Here is a 17,150-nt window from a genome sequence, read left to right as displayed (position 1 = left end):
TGAATGATCTGCACCATATTTTCCTCAGGGAAGGAAACTTTTGTGATGTGAATCCATGCATACTGGGCGGGCAGGCAGTCAGGATGCGTTTAATCACAGTGGGCTTGGTTAGCGTCCGCATCGGAGCCCTTCAGAAGGGCAGTCTGCTAATTCTTTGGCTGATTCAGAATGCTTGCAGCTCCCATGGAGAGGGCAGAACTCTGCCTGGAGTCGTGAAAGATGAAACCGCCTTACGCTGAGTCAGACCCTGGGTCCATCAAGCTCAGTCTTGTCTACTCACTCTGGCAGTGGCTCTGCAGAGTCTCAGGCTTTCCCATCACTACTGCCAGGCCTTTTGCCTGTAGATGCAGGGGCCTGAACCATGGACCTTCTGCATGCCAAGCAAGTGCTTTATCACTGAGCCAGGACCCAGTTGCCTGCCTCTAGGCAAGCATATACAAAAGACGAGGAATATCCTTCTCTTGGATGCAAGACACCTCAGGACACACTTGACTGGGTCCAACTTTCTTGATGATTAATGGTCCATAAAGGGATTTCTAAGTAAAACACTATAACAGTCTTTCTCTTCAGATTTCAAGAAACCCTAGAAGTGGGGTGAGCATACAGAATATTGTTGAGAAGCACAGCTGTGTACATGCCCACCCTGGGCCGCTCCCCTTCCCACCCCTCCAGGTCCACCATTGGCCATTTTGGGGGGGGGGTCAACAAAACCATATATGGTCATATCTCCTGATTAACAGATTTTTTAAAAATATTAAATTTAATAATTGACGCACCTATTTGGGAAACCCTTCCAGGGCCGTCAAGAAACCCCAGGGTTTCATGAAACCCTGGTTGAGAAAGCCTGCACTACAGGAACAGTTTCAGGATAGTAACAATCCAGTCATGAACTTTGCATTGGAGAAACCAAGGTTACCTGCTCTGGTTTGGGAAATACCTGGAGACTTGAGGATTGGAGCCCAGGGACGGACCTCAGCAGCTTATAATGCTGGACAGTCCACTTTCCAAGGCCACTCACTGGTTTCTCCAGGGGGATCTGATCTCTGCTGTCCGGAGAACAGGAGATCTCCAGCCACCACTTGGAGGTTGGCAAACCTAGGAAGAATGGTGTCTGCTTCTGCACATAAAACCAGTTTCTGGGATTTGCAGATGGAAGCCCATATGTTGTGCTGGTGGTCTCTTCACATTCGCCTGCTGCCAGTCAAAAGGTTGCTCACTCACCCATTTTCTCAACACTGGTAATCCATGATTTAAAAAGGGAAATTGTGGCTGTGGCCACCCTTTGTGAGTTCATCCATGCAGGAAGGTTATGGAGCCAATGAACGCCATCCATCAAGGCTGCTGTACTTGCAAACCGCCTTTCCTCCCTGAGCATTAGTGCACTCACCTCGGCAGGACAAACAGGCAGAAAGGTGGACAGCAAGAAGCCTCCATGAGCAGCTGTTTTAAAAAGTGAGCTGTGTCTAAAGCATATTGTACTCATGGCCTATTTTGCAGAATTCTAATCCCACAGAACAACTGTTTTAAATGTTACTGGGAGATCGTCTGCATTTCGTTATGGATAAATGAAAAACTGCCATCAGTGCTGTACGCAGCTGCCAATAGTTCCCACGAAACTTCCAAGAAAGGGTATTAGTCATCTGACCTCTTTGAGATGTTTATACCTGAAGCTGAAGTCACACTGTCATTTTCTGACTTCTTAGTTCAAGATGAACTCAAATGAACACGTTATTGGGTGTGCATAAGTGGGGAAGCCATTTCAATTGTGACATTCCTTCATCATTGGATAGATCACATACCCTCAGTGTGTGATCTATCCAAAAGCAGTTCATGCTTCCCTGCACGATATCCCTGCCTGATGTCGTGATAAACCATGGCTGATTAAATAATGTGATGTCTTCATGCAAAACTTTTACTTTGCTCTGTAGCATTACCCAACTCTTGCACAAAGAGAGGGGAACAGATTGTGGAGGCCCCTTCCAACTCTATGATTCTATGATTCTAGAGAGCAACCGAAAACCTTGCTGCTCCACCTGTGTACAACTATTATTGATAGCTCTTCCTTCCTCCTAATTTTTCTCTCCATGGCCACCCCTTCCTGGTAAGTTACCAGGAAGGAATCTGCTTCTGTGACTTCATGTTTCTTATTTAAAAAGCAGTGAAATAGCAAGAGATAAGTGGGAAAAGAAAACAGAGTTGCAGTTACCTGTGTCAAATCTCTGTTGAGCTCTCAATAAGCAGGCTTAGAGGAAATCTCATTATAAAAAAAAATAATGAATAGGGAGCAGGGTGTTTCCTTGCTAGAACAAATTACAAGCCTAACTTTGCGTTTCCTTTCCAATCCTCCCCCCTAGTTCAAATTCTGCACACTGAACAACATACTAGGCAAAAGCCTTTCCCAGGCAGGTATTCCCATGCAAGGTATGCCCTGGGCTTAGACTCTACAAAGCATTCCTACCCTATCTGTCCCTCTTAACAAAACAGGAAGAAGGGTTGGGGTGGGCTGAGTCCAGGGGTCACTAGGGCTGCCAAGGGGAATGAGAACGGAGGCTTGGACAGGCTGCACCAGCCCTTTTTGCCCCAAGGCCGTCCGAACTATCATGTCCAACTGTAAATGGCCTCAGAACCCTGACAGAGCTGGCGGGGGGCTGGAGAGTGCGCTCCCTCCCCCACCCTCCCTTCAGGCCTGCTGCGAAGGAGCCTCTGAGAGCCCCTGACTGAGGGGAGGGAGGCCTTTCCAACAGCAACGCAGGGGAGCCTGAGGGCCTTCCTTTTGAGGGGGGGGGACTTTCCCCTTCTGCCAAACAGTTGGCTCACAGGGAGGCCACAGAAAAGCCCCTTCTCACTTAAAATACTGCTCTGCCCGGAGGTTAGATACAGCCAAGCCATGTGTCTTTCTTCTTTGCAACTCTCTGCGGATTTGAAACTGGGTTTTTTTGTCTCCTGTTTCATCTGCACAACAACCCTGTGCAGTAGGCCTCATGTCTTTCAAATCAACAACAACATGTGTGGGAAGCCTTAAATGTTTCTTCTCTACCACAACCCTGTCCAAAATAGCCCTTTCTGCCTGGGGAAATGATCTTTATACTCTACAGGTGAGCTGTAATTCCAGGAGCGCTCCAGGCCCCACCTGGATGTTGGCTACCCTTGGGTTGGAAATATTCCTGGAGGTTTGGAGGTGGCACTTCAAAATCGTACAATACCTCAGAGTCCAGCCTTCAAAGGAGCCATTTTTGCCTGCAGTTGGGAGGGAGTGGTGCAGATGTGTCCCTCCTGGCCTATGGGCTATGGCCAGCCCTTACCAGCAACTGTTTGTATTCTGGGGCGCAGACAGGCAGACCAGCATCAGTCCTGTGAGTCTGGAAAGTGCAGGAAGATCTAAATAAATATTTACAGCCTGAAACTGTAAATAGTGATCAAGTGAATGGCTGGAGAGACATGGGAACTGCAATAACTTTTCAACCTTGGCCTGGCAAATTTTAAAAAACAGTATAAAAAAGGTCAAGACTGATGTGCACAGACAGTCTTCCTCTTAGGGTTGTCAGCTTCCCTGTGAGGCTCACTACCCCACCTCCCTCATGGGGAGTCTGCTATGGGGAAAGGAAGGGAAGACGGTTGGAAAATACTTTGAGACATCTGAGACCTGCTGGGTCACTGCAGCCCATTCCCAGTTCTCTCAGACCTCTCACAGCCCCACATCCCTCACAGGTTGACTATTGTGGGGAGACGAAGGGAAAAGATGTTTGTAAACCGCTTTGAGACTCCTTTGGATAGTAAACAACAGGAAGGGAAATGATGCAGAACTGGGAGGAATTGGTTGCCCTAAGAAAATTGGTTTTCCCCTAAGAAAAGTCTCCAGTTTCATTTTCCTTTCACATATCTGAAGACATGGCTCTGGAAAGCTCATCTGTAACCACTATGCCACAATTCCCAAAGGTCAGTCCTGTCCCACACTCAACAAATATTCCAAACCACAAGTTCTTGACACCCATATCTCTACACCCATGCCTTCATTTGCCACCACACCACCACAACCTCCCACACAACCCACACATTCAACCCCATGCCCTTACACATTGGACAACTCCTCCCCTTCCTCTTCCCCCTGCCAAGCTCTAGCACCCATTCTATTCTTGAATACAACGGGCTTTTCCCCTAGTGCATCTATAAGGTTGGAAAAACAAGCTTTCAGAACAGAAGAGGCTCTTGAGCCTCTAGTCTGTGGAAAAGTACTGGAACATGAAAACAGAGAAAAGGTAGAACAAATAGGCAGATAACCTGTGAGCATGGTATGACTCATGGCAAGACCATGGGAACAGGTGAGCAGATAACGTGGACAAGACCTTCACAGCCTGTGTTGTTCGTTAAAATCTTCAGTACAGGGACACACAAGGACTGTGCACACAGAGGCCAGCCATGAACATCTTTTCCTATTTTAAAAAACAGTTCTAAAAAAACTCCAGCAGGGGCACTCTGCACCCTCAGGTCTGGTGCATGTGCTGATCTTCCCAATTCAGGTGTCATTTGGATTAGGCAGTGCACACCTTCTCCCTCAGTTCCCATTCACCACTGAGAACTTTATTATAATAACCAGTAAATCTCAGTGAGAGATCACAGCAGAGTAGGAGGGAGGGAATGTGAATCTGCACTAAAGATGACTGTGAAAAATAGTTACAGGTAAATGCAACTCTATTTTCATCTTCTGCCTTCATGTGCAGTCCCACACTGGGACATTACTGAGCTACAGGAAGCGCATTTACCCACCCTGGCAGGGGCGCATCTTACCATCGCGTCCCAGGCCAGAAACTTGGGTGTGACCATTGATGCCTCCCTGACTATGGATCCGGTTCAAGGTTCTGGTTCTAACCTTTAAGGCTTTACGCGGGCTGGGACCCACATACCTGAGGGACCGCCTAGTGCCCTATGCCCCCCGCAGGGCTCTGCGCTCTGCGAGTGAGAATCTTCTGGTCGTTCCCGGCCCTAGGGAAGCACGCCTAGCCTCGACCAGGGCCAGGGCCTTTTCGGTCCTGGCCCCCACCTGGTGGAATGAGCTCCCGGGTGAGCTGCGGGCCCTGCGGGACCCTTTAACGTTCCGCAGGGCCTGCAAGACGGAGCTCTTCCGCCAGGTCTATGGTTGAGGCTGGGGCTGCCGGGGTACATCGACTGCTCTCCCCCGGGCTTCTTGAACATCGTTGACCTCCTTCTCCTCCACCCCCCCTTTTTTAGGAATGGGGGTAGGAAGGGGATTTTATTATTGTGCTGCCATGTTGTGACATTTTAAAGTCTTTTAATGGGAGTTTTAATGGGTTTTTTAAGACATTGTAACCCGCCGCGAGCCATTTAGGAGTGGCGGGAAATAAATCGAAATAATAATAATAATAATAATAATAATAATAATAATAATAATAATAATAAATAATAATAATAATAATAATAATAATAATAATAATAATAATAATAATAATAATACTTACTGAAGAAGGCCGTCCAGACCTCTCATTGGAAGAAAGTATGTAAACCTGCTCTCCCCACCTTTTCATCCCTTCTAGACTGTCAATCTACCACCTTTGCAATCAATCTACAACTTGCAATCTACACTTTACAAATGTCCACCAGGGAAACACGTTGATGAAAAGCAGCAGAGGAACCGACCGCTCTCATGGAGTGCGTCGTAAGCTCCAATGGTCACTCCTTACCGGCTGAACATAGCAAGACCAGATAACATCTACCACCCAACATAGACTATGACATGGCTGCCCTTCCCTTCCATAGACTGCAATAACAAAGATTTATCTTGACAAAAAGGTTTGGTTCTTTCCAGATAATATAAGACATTTCTCTTCATGTCCAAGGTGTGAAGAGCAGACTCCCCTGTTGAAGTAGGTGATGGAAAATATGCATAGAGTACAATCCCCTGCGCCAAATGAAATTTTGTCACCACCTTAGGGAGATATTTCAAGCTTGGGTGTAGGAACACCTTATCCTCAAAAACGTTCATAATGAACCACCATGGCATGAATCTCTGAGCCTCTATCCCCCAGGAGAAGCATCCTTGTACTGTAGCATTGAGAGTTGTCCCAATGAACTGGACCACCCGAGTTGGGAGTTGCCCTGACTTTTGTTCATTCACTACCAGATACAACCTATGGCACATCTCAAGGGTAACATCTGCATCTCTACATAAAACCTGGGAATCATGATCCATCAGCAACCAGTCATCTAGGTAAGGAAAAATAGTGCAGAACTGGATATGCAAGAAGCCACGACTATGGCCATACACTTAGTAAAGATGAATAGTGGAAAACTGGAGACCATTTTTTTGGAATAGGAGAACCTTCCTATGCAGGGATGAACAGAAATATGGAAGTATACATCTTTTAATGTCAAGGTCCACAAACCATACCCCCAACTCCAGGAAGAGAGACCATCTTAAACTTAGGAACTTTTTAAAAATTATATAAACAGCTCAGATCCAGAATGGTTCTGTGGCCCCCAACATTTTTGTCCAACAGAAAAACCCTGGAATGAAAACCCAAAGAATTTAAACTGGAGGCTACCTCTTCAACAGAACCTTTCAGGAGAAACTCCATTAACTGGGAAGTTAACTCAGGGAACAGGTTGTCAACTGCAAACTGAGACAACGGACACAGAGGTGATGAGCAGAGGTGGCCTGCCATTGCCTGCCTTAAGACACTTTGCTATTTATTTTTATAGCTTGCCTTTCTCCCCAATGGGGACCCAACGTGGCTTACACCATTCTCTTCTCCATTTATCCTTACAACCCTGCGAGGTAGATTAGGCTGAGAGGGTGTGACTGGCCCAGGGTAACATGGCACAGTGGGGGTTCGAACTGGGTCTCCCAGACCATATTCTGACACTTTAATCACGGTACCACACATGAACAGAGGCATTTCCTCCTATAATTTTATTTGGGAAGCAATTAAGTAGGCAGTGCTAGAACAATGCATAGTTTAAATGGCCTCATAGATGTAAACACCATTTTTATTGTCTGAAAGGAAAGGGGAAGAAGATGGCCACATTCTTAAGTGCAGACAGAGTGATTAAAATGCTGCCAGAGGATGTAGTGACGACCACAGAAACACACAGCTTTAAAAGATTCATGGAGGATAAGTCTGTAGATGGTTATTAGCCATACATAGTTGAAAGGAACCTCCACCTTCAGAGGTACTCTCATTATCCCAGTGCCAGGAGGCAACCTCAGGAGAAGGCCTTGTCCTCTGTGCCCTGTTCTTGACCAGATTTGTCCCTGTGTGAGAGAGGATGCTGGACTAGATGGACCACTGGTCTGATCCAGCAGGGCCCTTCTTATGTTCTTATTTTAGCAATGCAACAAAAAAGATGTCAAATATGCCAGCTTTTAAAAATAAAAACCATCCTTTTGTTATGAATTATGTTTTCCACAGGATGTTGGTGAACTCAGAAAGTAAGCCAATTAAGGGGGTGATCCTGAAAGCACCCCACCCTGTTTGCAGGAGAAGGCATGGATGTGTTGTCCTCACTTATGTGAGCAAAAAGCTGCTGGAACATTTGCTAATGTGAGCCACCTGCGGTGGAGAGTCTGACTGAACTAGCAAAGAGAGTGAGCAAGAGAAGGGGAGAGGCAAAATAACACTCTTTTCTTAGTTGTCTATGAGAGAAACGATGTCAAACCCCTGTACAGATATTGCTCTATGTGGCTGAAATCAATATTAATTCAGGCACAAAGATCATGCCCGAACCACATGAAAGAGTTTGATCCTTCCCGTTCCTTTGCCTTTGTAGTTCATCACAGCACTTCTGCATTTCATGTACATATATTTTAGATGCAGGCTCCATACTGTCTGACTCCTTCTGGGATTAAGAAGCAGTCTTTGTGGGGGATCTGGCTGAAAAATTCCAAGAGAAGCACTCACCTGCTGTTTGTGGCAGAACACATCAGCCGAGAATGAACAAGGATGTATATTTAAAATTCCAAAACAGTGACAAAAGAGAGAGAAGTAGAAAAATCCAGCAACTATTTGTGTCAGGGTAAACTTGGGTCACTGGGGATCCTTCTTTAAAGGCAAGGATTCCTAGGCCTGTATGCTCTGCTGTTGGCCCTCCAGAGAAACTGCTTGACTGTTGTTTGAGAGAAAATGCCGGACTAGATGCACCACTGGTCTGACCCAGTAGGGCTCACCTAAAGTTCTTATCAGGAGAAGACCTTGGCCTCTGTGCCCAGTTGTTGATCATCCAACAGAAGAGGAGCTTTCCTGAGTCATGGCTCGCTTCTTCAGATACAGGTATCTCCGTCAGGGAATGGGCCATGACTCATGGCAGTCCTTCCTCGCACTATGTGTTGGTTTTGGCAGGAAAATGTTGTCTTGTGCATGACAAGGAGTGCCTTTGACCAGTAGAAGTTAGAAAGTGCTCTCCAAATCATCCAAAGCTGCTTTGTAAATAATTTACAAGGAGAAAGAGAAAGGCCGAAGTCTTTCAGGGGCTCCTGGACTCTTGCTCTGTTCTGCAGCTGCAGGCAGACTCAGCCACCCATCTTGATCTACCTGAAAAAGTGAGCAGCGACTCATGAAAGCTCCTCCCCAGCCACAAATAGTCTTGAAGGGGCTCTTGGACTCTTTCTACTGCAATTTTGTTTGCAGTCCTACAGAGTAATCCTACGCTGGATTTTGATGGGCTGAGTGGGGAGTAATTCTGCACTGGATTGCCCTGTTCAAAAACTAAGACTCAGCAAAGCATTCAAAGACCTGGAAGCATCCCTTGAGTTGTACTTGGAAATGCATATCTAGGTCACATTACTCTACCTCAGGCTGGAGAATAAGTGCATTTGCAACACACACATATCCATCTGTTTAAATGCTTAGCATGACACCTGATACACTGTTTGCCAGTAATGTATTCAGGATTCGTCTTTCTGTAGCTGCAAAATCAATTGAGTGAGGAAGTATAAAACTTCTACAGGACTACTTATGGTAGAATACGATGGAGACCTACTAGGCGGGTAGCTCTACAGTGACAAACACAATTGAAAATATAAACTTATGAGAAATAGTCGATAATTCTTGAAACTGGGAGCCTATACTATGAACTGCTGCAAAAGAAGAATGTGATTTTTAATTCTTCCCCTAGAACTAGAGAATCACCCTCAACCCCTGCCCCAGTAATTTATGAAGTACCCCTCTGGGAAAGAATTTCTCCTGGAGTTTGCCCATCTGTTTTGCTCATTATGTTGCTTCTCTGTCAAGAGAGCCAAATTCTGATGGTAGCAAATGCCTCATTTAAAAAAAATCCTTCTTCCTATTTATTATTCTATAGTATATCATTTTAAGGCACTTTGGGAACTCATAAGGAAAAAAAACATCATGCATAGAAATGTTGTAGCTAAACACTTTGAAGATACTTTACAGAGAACCTACAGGAATGAAAAACTGTTGTACAACCACAAGTTCCAAGAAAAGCGGCAACTAAAACCCAGGAGTATTTGAAATCTCCGTGATCCATTCTTCTTTAATTGCCAAGTCCATGCCGAGAGAGGCCAAGTTCCTCTAAGGATTCAAGTGTGGAGAGACTGGTCTAGATTACTCTAAGATGGTGGGAAGGGCTGTCGCAAACCAACAAACAGCATTCCTGGAAGAAGCTTCAGCCCTGGACCCATCTCAGTCAGGTTTCCGCCCTGGCCATGGGGTAGAGACAGCGCTAGTCGCCCTGACGGCTGATACTGCTAGACCTTTCAGCAGCGTTTGACACAGTCAACTATGAGCTACTAGCTCACCGCCTCATTGATGCCGGAATACGAGGAACAGCATTCAATGGCTGATCTCCTTCCTCTGGGGTCGAGGGTTGCAATAGGAGCGAAAACCTCAAACCACCCACTACTCACTTGTGGAGTGCCACAAGGGGCGGTCCTCTCTCCTATCTAACATCTTCATGCACCCTCTCGCACAACTGGTATGGAAATTTGGGCTGGGCTGTCATCAATATGCAGATGACACCCAGCTCTTCCTCCTGATGGATGGCCGCCCTGACTCTCCTCTAGAAACATTTGCCAGCTGCCTGGAAGCAGTGACGAGATGGCTCAAGCAGAGTCATCTGAAGCTCAATCCTTCAAAAACGGAGGTCCTGTGGCTGGGCAGGAAGGGCCCATGTGAGGAAGTGCACCTCTCCACCCTGGATGGAGTAGAGCTCATTACGGCTCATTCCTCTAGGAACCTGGGTGTGATCCTGGATGCTTCCCTCACAATGGAAGCCCAGGTCAGGAAGGTAGCACGGTTGGCATTTTACCATCTCCGCCAAGCCAAGCTACCCTTAGCCTTGACCCAGAAACTACAGCTGGTTCAAAACGCAGCGGCCAAGATTCTCACAGTGACACCGTGGAGATCCCACATCCGGCCCATTCTCCACCAGCTGCAGTGGTTGCCAGTTAAATTCTGGATCAGGTTAAAGGTTCTGTTAATTACCTTCAAGGCCATACACGGTCAGGGCCCAGTGTACCTGAGGGACTGCCTCCCTGCCTATGCCCCCAAAAGAGCTTTACGCTCCACCGCCACCACCCAGCTACTGGTCCCTGGCCCAAAAGAAGTTCGCCTGGCCTCAATCAGGGCCAGAGCATTCTCTGTTGTGGCCCCCATCTGGTGGAATGAGCTCCCAGAGGAGATCAGGGCCCTGATAGAACTAAAACAGTTCCGCAGGGCCTGAAAAAGGGAGCTCTTCCACCAGGCATTTGGCTGAGGCCAGGCCAACCAACCAACATCTGCAGAGTCCCTCCCCCCACTCCCCCCAGAAACCCACTACTGGACCTGTTTATCTTACTGCCACTGTTTATCTTACAATGTTATACTGTTATGTTATGTTCCTCATTCACTTGGAGAGGTAATATCACTCAAACACAAGTACAAGAAGAAAACCAGATATGTTTGTTCCTTGGATACAGTTGGATACTAAGAGCAACCAGACCAGTGTGAACCTTCAAAACGGCAGAGCGTGATTAAGACCGGGGGTCCCCAACTGCTTTGTGCCTGTGGACACCTTTAGAATTCGGAGAAGGGCTGGCTGCCACAGGAGGCAGAGCCACAGGGGACGCCTCCCTCCTCACACCTGGGAAGAACACAAACCTAAGGGGGTAATGGAACTCCACACTGACTAAGAAAACCCCAAGTGTTTACTGGGTTGTGAATGTCCAGTAAAAAAAACTCTTTCATTTGCATGAGGGCAGCCAAAAACGAAACGAAACAAAACACCTGCCTTAGAATGTCCCCACCCATTTTCTGAAAAGCTTGGTGAGCATCAAAGGAAGGACTGGCCAGAGCATGACACCCCGGGGCACCGCACTGCAGAACTGTGGTTTAAACTGAATCTGGCCTCCCAAAGATTTACATGAAGCCCACCCTTCACATCTTTGCCAAAGGGGGGAAAGCACAGAGAGCACTGAGCATGCCTAAAGTTTGGAGTGATGTGTGTGGGATCATTCTATCTCTACCCTGCCTCCTTGGAGTCCAACTTACTGGACTAAAGAGGGAAGATGGGGAGGGGATGTTATAAACCTCTTAGAGGTTGGACAGACCACCGGAACCTATGCAGCTTCTCCCAAGGAGTTTAGCAGAAGAGCAGCTGAAAGGGATGGTGTCTGAAAGCTACGTAAAGACATGAGAATCTTTCTATTCCCGCCGTCAATCAACCTTTGGAGGACATTATGTTGGGATGAGCATCCTGGAGAGCCAGCATGGAGCAGGGGCTAAAGAGTACCTGGGAGACCCAGGCTCGAATCTCCTGCTATGGAAGCAGTCACCCATCCTCAGCCTAACCTACCTCAAGAGGTTGTTGTGAGGATTAAACAGAGGAGAGGAGAACAATGCAAGCTGCTCTGGACTCCCCACTAGGGACAAAGGTGGGATGTAAATAAGATACCTAATCCTGCTCAGGGCCCCTCAGAGAGATGCCCTCAGATGTAGCCACATAAATACGCCTGTAAAAATTCCTCAAGCAAAGAACTACCTGCTATCAGAACAGAGACATTATTTTCTTGTGGGTCACGTTCTGAGGGAGAGCTGTGACTGGATCTTCCAAAATGAACATGAATAACCAGCCAAGTGGACCCCCAGTTTGGACTGGGGCCACAGCATGGCCGGAATGATAATCTCCCCCACCCACAAGCACCTGCACTACTTAAGCCAAGTGTAGGACCTCTCCCAGTCCACCCCAGTGCCACGGAGGTAGCTTCAAAGCACATAGCATGTACCTGAAGCAGCACTATGCTGCGCCCGCCTGAGGCCCTGGAGAGCGGCTGCTGGCCAGAACAGGCAATACCAATGTGCACCTGACTCCGCAGCTGGCAGCTTCCAGGATCCCCTACTCACCCCCCAGTGTAACCAGGATGCCGCATGAACGTGGCTTCCACTCCTTACCTCCCACGGTTGCCAATTCAGGGGTGGGGGTGGGGTGCAGCTTGGGGAGGGTGGGGTTTGGGGAGGGGAGGGGCTTCATCAGGGTACAAAGCTGAACAAATCAGAATATCTCTTTTATCCTGGGGAGCTGAACTATATCATTTAGAGGTCTATTGTAATTCTGGGGAATCTCCAAAGCCCGCCTGGTGGCTGGTAGTCCTATTTTCTCCATGGAGGGCCATTACAGAAACACACTCTAGTTGGCCATGATGATCTGGGGGCAATAAACCACTGGATCCACCTGTACTTTTTGAGCTAACACTCGTGTCTCCTGGGACACTGAATGATTCCAACCACTCATCTCCATGCTTATCAGTGGTCAAGCTTTGTGTATGCAAAGGGAAAAGGGACACAGGCCACAGCTGTGGTTCTCTCCGCATGCAAATGCTCTGCCTAACCCTTCAGGAGGCTGACAGGGAAGCACGCAGTCACTGTAGCCCTTCTGCCTCACCTTTCCAGCCTCACCTTTCCAGATTGGGAAACCAAGGAGGCCAGCCTTGGTTGGTGTTGGAGGAGGGGTGTGTGGAGAGCAGACAGAGCATTCTGCCCAACAGGTACACTACTCAAGGTTTGGTCAATGGATGCTGGCAAAAGCCATGTGCTTGATGGATGAGTTTTAAAACAACGCTGCAAGCATCACGGACAGGACGGAAATCAACACAAACAGGACACTATAGATGTCTACTGTTCTTTCCCATCCACAAACAGGCAGACGGCCAGCTCAGTGGAACGGTTAGGAACGGTGGCTTCTAATCTGGCGGGCCCAGTTTGATTCCCTGCTCCTTCACATGCAGCCAGCTGGGTGGCCTTAGGTGAGTCACAGCATTGACAGTGCTGTTCTGACCGACTGCTCTCTCAACCTCACCTACCTCACAGGGAGGGTGTTGTGTTAAGAAGGGAAATCAATTGTAAGCCGTTTTGAGACTCCTACAGGCAGTGAAAGGCAGGGTATAAAAACCAATTCTCCTTCTACTCTTCTTCTTCTAATGAGAAGCAGAGATTCCCCCCATCGGCACATGTATCACTCCCAAGAGTCACTCTCCTTTCCTCCGCCCCTGGCTAGAACTGCAAGCAACCCCCTTCCCCTCTATTGTGAATCCATCTCTCCTTGCCAAGGGCTCTTACCTGAACAGCTGCGTGCCAGGCAGTCAGATCCAGGGCAGCTTCGCCAGAGGCGCAAGGACTGACTTTTCACATGGGTTGGGATTCAAAGGCCTCTGCAGGAAGACCTTCTGGACAAAATTTGACAACTGGGGTGTGGACAAGATATTGCCACTTCCTGGTGGGGCTGGAGGGCCTCTGGTCACGGAGGAGACAGGATCCTCAATTGTAGCAGACTGGCTGCCCCATGAGGAGTGTGACAGTTCCCTTTGCAGCACGGGGGGGTGGGGGGGTGGCACAAGGGTATTTGGAACCCCCTTTCCCTTATATATAAGAGCCTCTTGTGGCGCAGAGTGGTAAGGCAGCCGTCTGAAAGCTTTGCCCATAAGGCTGGGAGTTCAATCCCAGCAGCCGGCTCAAGGTTGACTCAGCCTTCCATCCTTCCGAGGTCGGTCAAATGAGTACCCAGCTTGCTTGCTGGGGGGTAAACGGTAATGACTGGGGAAGGCACTGGCAAACCACCCCGTATTGAGTCTGCCATGAAAACGCTAGAGGGCGTCACCCCAAGGGTCAGACATGACTCGGTGCTTGCACAGGGGATACCTTTACCTTTACCTTTACCTTCCCTTATATAATGGTCGTAATTGCTTTTCAATATTCCTCCCAAATGGAACCCCATTGGGACCCCATTGGGACACTGGAACCTCAAACTACTACCATTTAGGGTGAACATCCTAACCATTTAATGTTTCCTAACCATTTCCAATAAGGAGTGGGGAAATTGCTGTCCAAGTCCTCTGTTTTTCTCACCATCCAAACTGCCACCTATCTGAAAAACACAGCAGCTAGAACTTTGTTGGTGTTTACCACCAAATGCATTCATAACATCTACCATGTTTGCATTTTCTAACCCCTTTTTGAGTTTTTGATTCAGTTGGGGAGGGTTAATTTTTTTTCGTTGGGTGTTTACATACACCCCGTTCCTCTAAGAAGGGAGATGCTTCAGGTGCTAGTACGTTAGATCTCAGTGTACAGCACCACCTTGCTTGTTCAGTGAAACAAATACAAGCATCCAGGAGCACCTGAAAGACTAACAACATGTGTGGCAGGGGCTGCGCCTTTGTGAGTCACAGTTCACTTCTTTGGATAAGGTATCTGAAGAAGGGAGCTGTGTCTCACAAGAGCTCTTCCCCCACCACAAATGATGTTAGTCTTGAAGGTGCTCCTGGACTCTTGCTCTTTTCTCTTGCTACAGACAGACTAACACAGCCACCCATCCTGATCTATCTTAATGAAAAAAAGATTCAAGTGGGTAGCCGTGTTGGTCTGAAGCAGCACAACAAAACAAAATCAGAGTCCAGTGGCACCTTTAAGACATTCAAAGATTTATTCCAGACGTGAGCTTTCAATTGCAAGCACTCTTCCGCAGGCTATAAACTGGCAGTAGGAATATATAATCAAGTGTTAATCCAGTTAAATTAGTAAATTGTGTCACAAATCCAAATACAGCCATATGAGAATTCTTTTCTAAAACAGCCAATCAGTCCCCCTGAATTCAGTTGTAGTTCACAAAAACATGAGAAATAAATAGATCAGCGGCTTCCACCCCACCATTTGCTGCTGGCCCCATACAAGTATGAAACATTCCTACAAGTAGAGGCTGAGCTGGCAGCTATCTTGTGTTGTGACCAGAGAGTTAAATTCAAAATTACATTATATATTACTAACAGTCACATTGTCCCCATTAAAATAAATTGTGAGGAATGTGGATGCACAAGTTAAACATGGTTAGCATGCATAGTGAGATAAAAAACCTATGTCCTTGTTGAGTCCAGGATATGTCATTGTTTTGAGTATTGTAATGAAACCAAGTTTGACTCCAATAGCACTCTGGGTATAAGTTTTCATGGGAAGAAGTGGGCATGCACACAAAAGCTTACATGCAGAATTAAACTTGGTCTGAAATGTGCCACTGGATGCTATTCTAAGGCTTCAGTCCAACACATGCCTCATGGCAGTCCTTCCTCACTCCAACACAACAGCTCACCTGAATCAACCTAGCATGTTTAATGTTTGTCTTGAAAATCATACGGGGGTCACTGGACGTTGCCTGTGACAGGAGAGCGCACCCACGATAGGAAAGGGACACAATACGACAAGTGAATTCATAATTAAGAACTGATCAATGAAGCTTTTCGCTGCTTTCCTTTAACACAGGGATTTATTATATATGCTGCAGTCCCATATAGAAATTATGGCAGGCAGCGAAGCAGACACTACAAAAGAATCTGTCAGGCCTCTTGCAGGACAGGGGGGCTGTGGCTGCCTTGCACACCCAAAAGTCCCCGGTTTCATCTACAGTATCTGCATTTAAAGCAATGGTTCTCAACCTGGGGGTCGGTGATCGAACAACCCTTCGGTGATCGAACAACCCTTTCACAGGGGTCAAGGCAGGGCAAGCAGATTGGCAGGAGGGGGTGGGGCACTGTGGTTGCTCCTCCTGAAGGCGCCCACCAATTTATAACCAATTTATATACAATCACGAGCAATGGATCTTCACGCCATTGGTCTGTTTTGAAAGAACCCTTGCATGATTTCATGGTTGGGGGTCACCACCGCATGAGGAACTGTATTCAAGGGTCGCGGCATTAGGAAGGTGGAGACCCACTGATTTAAAGGAATCAGGGCAGGGGAAGCACCAGGGTTAGGCGTTGGACTTCCCTCTGCGGGGCCAGCCTGTGCGTGATCGAGGTACCGGAATGAGCCATGGTGGAGAGAGGCAGCACTGCGTTGCGCTTAGAGCACTGCGGGGCGCCTGTTCGACGGAGTCAGGGCGGTGGGGTCCCGCTGAAGGGTCTCCAAGCCACAGACGTCCGGAGGCGGTGGGTCATTGCCAAGCTCTGTGAAGGAGCCCCGGACTTCCTCCCCCCAGGGCTGCCTGCTTAGCTACCGAGAGCAGAGGAGACGGGGCGTCCCGGGCCCGGTTCCGAGGCGACTTAGGTCCAATCCCCGCTGGCCAGGGGAGGGAGGGAGGGGGACCCCTCGTGGCCGGAGCGGGCCTCCCTCGCCGGGCCGTTGTGAGCGGAGACTGGGGGCGGCCCTTCCCCACTCACCTGGCGGCGCTGGCTGCGGTTGCCCGCGGGCGGGTTGGCGTCGGGCCGGCTGCTGCGCAGGACGGTGATGTGGAGCGTGAGCAGGAGGAGACCCAGCAGGAGCAGCAGCTCGGCGGCCAGGCGCACCATCCTCCTGCAGCGGGCGGCTTTAGGGCTCTGCGCCGCGCCGGCCGAAGACGCGGCAGCAGCAGAAGGAGGAGCCGTCGCCGCCGCCGCCGCTACTGGCGCGAGAGCCGGGCTGCCAGCGCCGTTCTCCGCATCGATGGGGCGGGCCGAGGAGGAGCCGCCGCGCCGCCACCGCCACCACCGAGTCCCCCCCGGCGCCGCCACTGCGGGGAGAGGGCCGGCCGGCGGCGGTGGTGGCGGTGGTGGCGGCGGCGGCGGGGTAGGCTGCAGGGGGCGCCGGGGGCCCGCATGCCTGCCTCCGCCGCCTCCGCCTCCGCCTCGACTGCCGCGCTCCGGGGGGCTCCGGGCCTCTCCGGCGCCCCCCACCGCTTCG

General features: G+C 48.7%; 1 protein-coding gene across 1 annotated transcript in view; it reads right to left on the bottom strand.

The window, feature by feature from the left end:
- ISM1 (isthmin 1) overlaps nt 1–16,939 on the bottom strand; it is a 62,713-nt gene extending 45,774 nt beyond the window's left edge. Inside the window, exon 1 of the mRNA XM_077316131.1 lies at nt 16,652–16,939. Within this exon, the coding sequence (XP_077172246.1) occupies nt 16,652–16,780 (129 nt within the window). The 5' untranslated portion in view covers nt 16,781–16,939. The remainder of the gene's footprint in view (nt 1–16,651) is intronic.
- Nucleotides 16,940–17,150: the final 211 nt, after the last annotated feature.

The sequence above is a fragment of the Paroedura picta genome, chromosome 1 (assembly GCF_049243985.1).
Source record: "Paroedura picta isolate Pp20150507F chromosome 1, Ppicta_v3.0, whole genome shotgun sequence".
Taxonomy (NCBI): domain Eukaryota; kingdom Metazoa; phylum Chordata; class Lepidosauria; order Squamata; family Gekkonidae; genus Paroedura; species Paroedura picta.
The sequence above is the reverse complement of the archived record's forward strand: the minus strand, read 5'-3'. Positions and strand labels throughout refer to the sequence as shown.